General features: G+C 45.0%; 1 protein-coding gene across 1 annotated transcript; it reads right to left on the minus strand.

Annotated features, from left to right (window-relative positions):
- Positions 1 to 2,231: 2,231 nt before the first annotated feature.
- Positions 2,232 to 3,254, minus strand: LOC132251482 (olfactory receptor 10A7-like). The gene has a single exon (XM_059731314.1). It carries the CDS (start codon positions 3,252 to 3,254, stop codon positions 2,232 to 2,234), a length of 1,023 nt encoding a protein of 340 aa, XP_059587297.1.
- Positions 3,255 to 10,348: the final 7,094 nt, after the last annotated feature.

Genomic DNA, 10,348 nt, shown 5'->3' on the forward strand with positions numbered 1-10,348 from the left:
GAAAAGGCAACAAGCCAGGCAATGACTGCAAGGGCTCCCTCCATACACATGCTGTAGCTGGTATGGATAGCACAAGAGTTATTCATGATGCAGGGCAGACAGTTAAGGAACAGCCTGAACTTATTGCCCTGTGCATGTCATTTCTAGCATCCCTAATAGAGTGATCCTGAGGTCTGCAGATCCCTACCTGCTGCCTCCTACATTTCATGCAATGTCCTCCTCCACAGCCTTGTGTCTCAGACTGTCACTGCTGTAGATGTGGGGTGATGCAGATGATGTGTGGGACTCAGGGTCTGAAGCAGAGTGGAGTACGAGCGATATTCATTTCCCAGGTCCAAATAGACACCAAGGACACATCCAGATGAGTGTGGCTGTGCGGTATGTAGCAGTGCAAACATGTCTGCAGTGCCACATACCACACAGTCAGGCATTCTCCATGCTGTAAGGGCCTACTGCCTGTGTGCACACTGCTTTGGGTTTTTGCATTTTTTCCCCCCACAGGAAAGCAAAGAAAACCAGAGCAGTGCACACTCGGGTAGCATGTGCTGCTGAAAAGTGGAGATGGGGCACCCCGAGTCATGCTGCAGCCGCTGTCCAGGCTGCACCCAGCAGCATTTCTGTGGCTGCAGCCCCAGGAAGCCCCCAGGACCCCTGGTAAGGTTGCTAGGGCCGGCACAGTGCTGGCCCCAGCCTCCCCTACCAGCCCTGGGGTATCTTGCGGGGCACCAAAGTGCATGTGGCACTTGTCCCCGGGAAACCAAATGTCCACACTCATCTGGACATGCCCCAAGAGTTGAAAGAGATGTCAGTTCTTCTTTGTATCCCAGACCTGAAGCAGTGGGGAGGGGGGACCAGGATCAAACCTGAACCAGGGAGGTGGCATCACATCTAAACGGGGCGGGGGGGAGTGGAGTCACACCTGAACCAGGTGAGTTGGGGGGGAGTGGGGTTGGACCTGAACTGGGGGCAGGAAAGGAAGATGGGGGCAGACTCAAAGCAGCAGGGGATGGGGTCGGATCTGAATTGGGGAGGCGGGAGAGTGGGGAGTGGGGTCAGACCCAAAGCGGTGGGTTGGGGGAGGTAGGCAGGGCCGGGCGTGGGCAATTCTTGACGGGCAATTTGCTAGTCTATTTATAAGACTGGTATGTTAATCATGGAACAGCAGTTACATCCGTTACAAATTCCTGTTTGCCACTGTTTATACCCAAAGTCTCTGTTGTGGTAAATCTGTCAGTCATTCACCACCGACTAGCATATAGGGACACAGGTACATCTGTGAAGTAAGTGAAACACATATTTATAATCAAACTATTTGGCAGTGAAATCGAGATGGAGTAATGTTCTTGTAAAACTCTGTTCAAGTCCATTCGGGACATTCTTCTGGACAAATTAAACTGTTTGAGACTCAGGGTACAAGCATGTGAACAATAAGTAAGAGAGATTAGGCTTTTGTCAAATCAGCTACACCGGGATACCTGTCCATGCACGGGCTGACTGGGAACGTCTACATAAGAGGTTTACTGTGCAGTAGATTAAATAAGCCACACATTAAATATTTTAGCGTCTACACATGTGCCTCTTTTAGGTTGGAGAAACTAATTTACTCCACAGCAGGATAGTACTCAGAAATATAAGTGCATACACTTCCCTGTTGCAGAGTAAAAATCTCTGTAGCAACTCATATGGAGATGCTGCGGCAGCTGGCTGGGACATGGGGTACATCTACATGTGCACTTAGATGTTTTTTCTACTGTGCACTAAATTGAGTACCTCTAATGGCAGGTACAAATTAATGTGCATTAGGCTGCCTTAATGCACTGTAATGAATGTGCGTGGTTATTAAGTGACAATTCACAGTAGCCTATTTTACTACACATTGGCATAGTGCCATTGTTTTTTAAGTGACTTTTTAATGCATAGTAAAATTGGCTACTGTGCATTAAACTGCACATGTAGACTCACCCAAGGGTCCTACCATGTGTGGGGGGCCTGCCAGCTAGCCCTGGACTGAAGCACCCTCAAGTCCCCGGTTGCAGAGAATGGATGTGTACTGGCTTAAAGCACAGACAGTTCATACAACAAAAATTCATGAACTTATCTGGAACAATTTCGACATTCACACTGGGGTGTCAGGGTCATCCCTTCATTAGAAAAGGGTGTGAAATGTATAGAATATCCCTAAACTTTCTCTTTCTTCTAGGATAGCCCCAAGCCCCTAGGCCAGGACCCATTCATTTTCCAGAGCTCTGATTCCTGTTATTTCCATTTTGCTTCAACCTCCTCATAGTGTTTAAGAAAGTTTGCATTCCTTTACAATTCATAAACACAGAGACAACTTTCCGTACAGCCTCCCTTACTTCCTTGTTTCTCAGGCTGTAAATGAGAGGGTTGACCAATGGAGTCAGCACAGTGTAGGAAAGAGAGAATATTTTGTTCAGGGCTCTAAGGGTATTGATTTTTGGGAGCATATACACAATAGTTAGGGTCCCATAGAAAATGGTCACCACAGTAATATGAGAGGAACAGGTGGAAAAGGCCTTTTCTCTCCCAATAGAGGAAGGGATTCTCACTATGGTGGTGATAATGCAGACGTAGGACATGAGAGTCAAAAGGAATGGGGGCAAAACAAATATACAGCTAAGACTGTAGTCTACAAGTTCAATCTCATAGGTGTCACTGCAGGAGAGCTTAATCACTGCATAAAAGTCACAAAAGAAATGGTCAATTTGATTGGGTCCACAGAAGGTTAATCGTATCAAGAAGAGATACATAATGGAGGCAACTATAAATCCACTCATCCATGAGCCAGCAGCAAGGTTGAAACACAGTCTCTCACTCATTAGGGCTGCATAATGCAATGGTTTACATATGGCTAAGTACCGATCATAAGACATCACGGATAAGAGACAACACTCTGTAACTATCAAGAAAACATAGAAAAAAAATTGGATGAAGCAGCCAGAGAACGAGATGGTTCTGTCTCCAGTGAGGAAGCTGGCCAGCATCCTGGGCAGGAGGGTGCAGGTGTAGCAGGTCTCCAAGCAGGACAAGTTCCCCAGGAAGAAGTACATGGGGGTGTGCAGATGCTGAACGGTTATAATGAGCACAATGATGAGGACATTCCCAGCCATGGTTGCAAGGTAGATTATGAGAAACAGCAGGAAGAGAAGTATTTGCAACTCTGGAAGAGTTTCAAAGCCCAGGAGGATAAATTCAGTGATGGAAGTTTGATTTCTGTCTTCTGCGTCTGCCATGGCATCAGAGAGATTTCATACAGCTCTGCAAAATAAAATGAAAAAAAACAGAAAACTCTGAATGCCAAGGAATCAGTCCACCTCCTGAGTTTTCAAGAGTCTAATCTTGCCTGAAAATGATCTATCCAGGTAGGATTTGCCAGGTTCCACCTAGGACCTGAATAGTCCAGGATACTCATTTGTAGATTGTCTTCAATGAAGCCATTGTCCCACCTACGGCATTATGCGAAAACTAAGGCAAAATTCTTTTTGATAGACATAGAAGAGCTGTTCTACGGGCTGTCCAAACACTTTACCATGTAACCTTCGTCCTCACCTCCTAGACCTATAGGGCAGAACTATGGTTCTTCTAACCAGGGCAACTTCTGTGCATAAATTAGGAAGGCTATGTTTTAATTAACACAACTGACGACATGAATTCCATTCATAGCTATCCTTGTGTATGAACTATTGTTGTGCTGGAGAAGCAATTTGTCCTCTAAAAGCTGGTTCTAAGAAAGGTACTCAAAGGTTAATAGGGTTTTCATTTTGTAGTTCAGAAACTCCAGATAACAATTCTGATTAATCCTTACATTATAAAATGAAAGTGTGTCCATTCCTATGAGAACTAATCCTATGACCAGAGGCCTTTTAGTGTCCTGCAATCTTTTTGACTCAAGAATTGGTGCACCATGGAGAGACGTTTCTTTGGGTCAATCTGATATGTTTTATTAGACCAACTCAAATAGCTAGAAAAATTCTTCATTGCAAGTTTTTGGGTATAAATACCCAATGGATTTTGTTGTATGAAGTCTCTGTGCTTTGTCAGGCTGAGGAACTATACATAGAAAGCCGTGCCTGCTTTGCCAGCATCTTTTTGGGAAGTGAAGTAATATGTAAAATGTCCAAATTTCTATGATATATTTTAATATTGATAACATTTGGGTTTAATAAAAGCTAATGTAATGTTTCTGTAGCACAAAGAGCTATTCAGCCTATTCTTTTTATGGAACAGGCTTGATTATAGCATTTTCAGTCATGAATGCTCAAATTAGCTGTATTTTTCTGTCTAGCCATATGTTCACTTCATATCCAGTAAGCCATCCAAATCTGATATTATATTAATTTTGAAGAAAATATAATATAAAATAATATAATAATATAAAAATGTTGAAGAAATTCAGAGAAAATTGTTTCTTTACCTCAAAATGGTGAAGAAAAGCTCGATTCTCTGATACGATTCCTCTCTTCTTTCTGGAGACCAAAGAATTGCTTCTATAGTCAATGTGCTATGCTGATGCATTTCAGATGCAACATTTCTCCCAGCTGAGAGACCTACGCATTCGGAGAAAGATGCTGCGGTTCTTCACCCAAGCTTTTGTCTTTTTGTATGTGAGAGGTTTTACACCACATCAGGCTCCTCTCCCTGGAATCATTATTTATCCAGTCCTTGACAAAGTGATAAGACTCCAGACATTTCTATGGATGGCCATGTCAAATAATTATTGTAGAGGCAAAGCCAAGATAGAAATAGAAACAAGTGCCCAACCTTGGGGAGGGAACCCCCCCAGAGATAGGGACAGATGAAAAACAACCTCTACTTGCATTAGGACCAGCATTGTGTCACTGACTATGAAGTAATTATTACCTCCACGATTTATGAGGTTTCCAGACCCAGTCAAACATCCCTTAAGGGCAGAAATCTCCCATGGGGTATTTTTACAATTTCAGGCTTGCTTTAGAAGGACAGTGGGTGAACTAACAAAGGCAAAGGATTAATACATTTTAACATGCAAACATGCTTCATTTAGTTGAATCTGAGACTAATTCACTGCGTTGGAATGAACTTCACAAATAATCAAGGAATAATGTTGGGTATGGACAAGTGTTGGGAATGGACAACTGCTACACGTGAATCACTTGAGATCCTCCTTTAAAATGAAGTGCTTTTGTACCATACAGTCCTGTCCTGACTGAAGTGCTTTGCCTTGTTCCAAAGGAAAGCTTCACAGATAGGGGTCCAAGAAGTAAATTTCCAAGCTTTCTTCAAGGCCTCTTGACCGCTATCCTCCAGAGGCTTTTAGGAACAGCTGAGTGGCAACATCAGAGCCTTTTGAATATGTGACCCCACTAGGCCTCTGCATAGTGGTCCCTGTCCTAGAATGGCATGAATAGGGATTTAAGTTTAGGCATGGCAACTGGTGGGAGCGGACATAGCTGGAGATTTGGGGTGATGGGTGGTGGTAGAAGTTTAACTTCAGTAGGGTAACCTGTATGGAGATCTGTAGTGAGCTAGACCCATCACTTTAGATCCATGTCCCCCCAGTACAAGGATGCTGATGACACCCCAATAGATTATTTTCATCTGTCACCAAAGGGTGGGGCAGGCCATGACCAGCTCAGCCACTCAGGTGGTAAGTTATGTCATTCCAAAGGTGCTGGCACTGCATTTCCCTAGGAGATCATACTTGGGATTCTTCAAATGTATTTTCTGGCATAAATTGAAGCCATCAATAGCACTCGCCCTCCCATCCTGCACCCAGAGAACTGTAGCTCAGAGTACATCAGCTTCAAGCATTAATTCTCCATTCTGTTGCAGGCCATTATGGACGCCTGGAAACGATTCACTCAAACAACCATACAGTGTTTAGGAATGGTTCATAACACTATGGTCTTTGAGTACACCAGGTTGATCAGGGTGGGAAAATATGGCCCATGGGTCAGGTGCAGCCCACCCGGTGACTGGATCTGGGCTGTGGCTGCCCCTGCAGCACTCTACATGGGGCCATGCCCTGCCCATTTGTACCAGGGAAGCCTGTGCTGTGCTCCCACTGGTGCTTGCTGGCCTGGGCCCCGGCCAGTGTGCAATTTCTGCCAGGGCTGTTCCTGGTGCAGCTGCAGCTGGGTGCTGGTCTGCACCCCTCTTCTCCAGCAGTAGCTCTTGCCACACTGCACACCACTGTACCCTGCTTGGTGAGAAGTTTCAGCTGACTGGCACCTACTGCAATGTGCGAGGCTGTGGAGTTAGCTCCCAAGTGCTGGCTGTGGAGCCGGAGCCCCGTACGCCGGCTGGGAGTGGTGGGGCACGGTGTGGCAGGAGCAAGAGGAGGAGCTGCTGCTGGAGACAAGAAGTGCAGAGCAGCAGCAGTGGCCCTGCCCTGGTGGCAGCTGCACTAGGCACAGTTCATTCGAAGCTGTTCCTGCTCCTGCCCCTGCTGTGCCACATGACACCGTTCCTCATGGGCAGGCTAGCAGCTTCAGCCAGGTGGCTCCTGTCCCAGCACCTGGGCTCCAGCTTCAGCTCCTGGGCTCCTTCCTGGGAGCTGGAGTCAGATCATTGCAGACCCTCAGGGCAGGTTTTGATCTGCTTGGGTGTATTCAAGTTAGCAAGTGCTGATGTACTCCATCCCTGGATGCTGAACAGCTGGGAAGGAGAGATTTCAGAGTCCTTGGCAATCATATCTCCAAGCTGTGGGAGACAGAATCTGGCAGGACAATAGGGGGTGATGCTACACTGAGACACCTGCCTCACTGAGCCCGACCAAAACTCCACTTCCCCTGGGGCACCTACATGTGGCTAACCCCCTCCCTGGAGCATACTCACAAGCTGGGGGTAATCGCAGCTACCACCCAGGCTCTGGTCTCTGTTAGGTCTCTGTACAGCCTGGGTTGCACAGACCCTGCACACCTTGGGCGTGCTTAGCCCCACCGTGGTATTTGGAGGTTCTTCATTTAGCTTGAAGCATTCAAAAGTAGCCTCCTGTACCAGAGGAAAGTAAAGAGCCAAGCCCATGTTGGCTAGCCGAGCAAAGGGAGTTATAAAGGCTGTCTGACCACTCTCCTCATGGGCAACTGGTACCTCCTAATACTGGGGGTGGGGGGGCACCAGCAGCTAATTGCCAGCCAGGGGTAGAGGGGGCGTCCCCCAGCAGCCAATAACCAAAAGGCTGGCGGCAAGACCAGAAGTGCCGGTGGCAAACCTAGAATTGCCGCCGGTGCTTCTCTCAAGGAGGCACACCTGCATGCACCCCCTATGCATTGCCAATGCCTCTCCCCTCAGGAATCCACGGCCAGCACGCTGCACGCAGGTAGCCTTTTATTGTTCAGAGAGAGAGAGAGAGAATGGGGTAAGAGGAAAACCAAGGGGTTTCAGAGAAAACACCTTGAGCAATATAGACTACATTGAGTCTCGTTCAATATTGAATTACATTACTCTTTTAAAGCATGGCAAAAGTTCACTTAACCCTAATATGCAGGCTAAGTTTCCATATCTACTTACAGTATACAGGCAGTCCTCAGACTTACGACAAAATTAATTCCTGAAAACCGTGTGTTAAGTCAAAACTTTGTAACTCAGAACCAATTTTCTCATGAGAAACAATGTTATAAATGGGGGGATCGATTCCTGAACCAAGGCCCGATACCCTATTTTCACTGAAAATACCCCAGAATTTTGTACTTAATCAATTATAGACAAGTAATATAGCTACATCAATGTATTTATATTGTAAATAGCAATCATATTGATTTGGAAGGACTTCTTTGAGGTGAGTTTGCTGGACTTTTGAAAGTCTCTTGGTTGGACGTTTGGAAGGGTTCTTGGCTGGAGTCTTCTCAGGACTCTTGGTTTCAGGTTTTTCAGGAGTCTTGTCTGCTTTCTTCAAGAAAGTGTCCAAGGAAGTTTGGACAGATGTTCTCCTGGGAGATGAGCGATGCAGCGAACTCGTTTGCTGTTGTGACATTGCATCAGATCGAGTGTTGTAAAGTTGAACCTGAGGTCATAAAGTTGAAGCAGGTGTCAATTTATAAATGTTGTAAGTGCAAACTGTTGTAACCCAAAACATCGTAAGTTGAGGACTGCCTGTACTCATCTGGAGCGTCCCTCCAGAGGTCGAAGCTTGTCTGTGTCCACACAATGACTCCCCTGCTTCCCCAAAACTGCCTGCTCCTGGACAATGGAAAAAGTGAGCTCCGCCACCCTCTGGAATTTCTCCAGCTCGGTCCCATCGGTGATGTTGTTAAAACCAAATAGCACTCAGGTAAAAAAGTCATAGAGTTGGGTTAAAATCTAAGTATAAATTTATTAGTAAAGGTTATAAGCAGCAAGCAAATATCACAGAGGAGATTCACCGTGCCTGCCTAAGTTATCTTCCCAATTTAAAATTGATAGGGATTTTCAATATTACCAGTTTCCCTAGGATTATCGGAACACAATATTAGATCATTCAGGTTCTTAAATTCCCCCTTTAGTTCAGCAGTATCAATCCCATATTCAGGCAGGGAAGAAAATATTCATTCACTCCAAAAAAACTCTAATACTAGCATGTAAATCATGGAACGGCAGTTACATCAGGTGCACATTCCTGCTAGTCATAGTTTATACCCAGAGCCTCCGTTCTAGTAATTGTGACACTCATTCATCAGGGCATAATGAGAATTGTCACGGTTTCAGCGGTGAATTACACAAAACATATTTACACATGTCAGAGAGAGAGAGACGGAGTAAGCTTCTTGTAAGCTCTGTTCAAGTGTCTGCACATTTTTATAGACAAACTAAACTGTGTGGGGGTTAGGATACAAGTGTGCAAACAAGGTGTGAAAGAGGTTAGGTTTTTAACACATCAGTCACTGCCTGGTAACTGCCAATGCACACGCCCACAGTCTACAACCTAAAGGAAGAGTTGGATTCGGGCCTAAGGGCAGGGAGCCTTAGGTTGAGGAAAATGGTGGTTGTATCAAAGCTTGAAGCAAAACATGCTCATACAATAAAATTTATTCATTATTCTTGTTTAGAAAAAATTTGAAATTATAACACTACGATGTCAAGTCAACTCATTTTAGAACAGGGTCTGAAATATATATATATTTCCCATTTTTTTAGGATTCTCCAAAAGAGCAGGGCCAGGAGCCATTCAATTTCCTCAGCTCTGATTCCTATTATTTCCATTTTCCTTGAACCCGCTGATGGAGCTTAGAAATGGTTCTATTCTTTTCCAGTTCATAAACACAGAGACAACTTTCTTTACAGCCGCCTTTACTTCCTTGTTTCGAAGGCTGTAAATGAGTGGGTTGGCCAATGGAGTCAGCACAGTGTAGGAAAGAGATAATATTTTGTTCAGGGCTCTAAGGGACTTGGTTTGTGGACACATATACACAGTGGCTAGAGTCCCGTAGAAAATGGTCACTACAATAATATGTGAGGAACAGGTGGAAAAGGCCTTTTGTCTCCCGGTAGTAGAAGGGATTCTCAGTATGGTGGTGATCATGAAGACATAGGACATGAGAGTCAAAAGGAACGGGGGAAAGAGGAACACACAGCCCAAACTGAAAACAACAAATTCAATCTCATAGGTGTCACTGCAGGAGAGTTTAATCAGTGCAGCATATTCACAAAAGAAATGGTCAACTTGATTGGGTCCACAGAATGTTAATCGTAAAAGGAAGAGATATACAATGGAGACAACTATAAATCCAGTGATCCATGAAACAGCTGCAAGGTTCAAACAAAATGTGTCACTCATAAGGGCTGCATAATGCAGAGGTTTGGATATGGCTAAGTACCGATCATAAGACATCACGGATAAGAGACAAAACTCTGTAGCTAACACCATACAAGAGAAAAAAAATTGGATGAAGCAGCCAGGGAATGAAATAGTTCTGTCTCCAGTGAGGAAGCTGGCCAGCATCCTGGGCAGGAGGGTGCAGGTGTAGCAGGTGTCCAAGCAGGACAAATTCCCCAGGAAGAAGTACATGGGGGTGTGCAGTTGCCGAACAGCTATGATGAGCACAATGATGAGGATGTTCGCAGCCACAGTTGCAATGTAGAGTATGGCAAACAGGAGGAAGAGAAATATTTGCAACTCTGGAAGAATTTCGAATCCCAGGAGGATAAATTCAGTGACAGACGTTTGATTTCCTCCTTCTGCATCTGCCATGGCAGCAGGGAAATTCCATTCAGCTCTGCAAAATTATATGAAGAATATAGACTCTTTTGAAAATGTCATTGAATCAGTCCATCTCCGGAGTTTTCAGGATACAAATCTTGACTGAACAGGACTGATCCAGGGAGGTGTTTCAATCCTCCACTCTGGAGGTGAATAGTGCTGCATATTCAC

Source organism: Alligator mississippiensis, chromosome 7, assembly GCF_030867095.1.
Source record: "Alligator mississippiensis isolate rAllMis1 chromosome 7, rAllMis1, whole genome shotgun sequence".
Lineage (NCBI taxonomy): Eukaryota > Metazoa > Chordata > Crocodylia > Alligatoridae > Alligator > Alligator mississippiensis.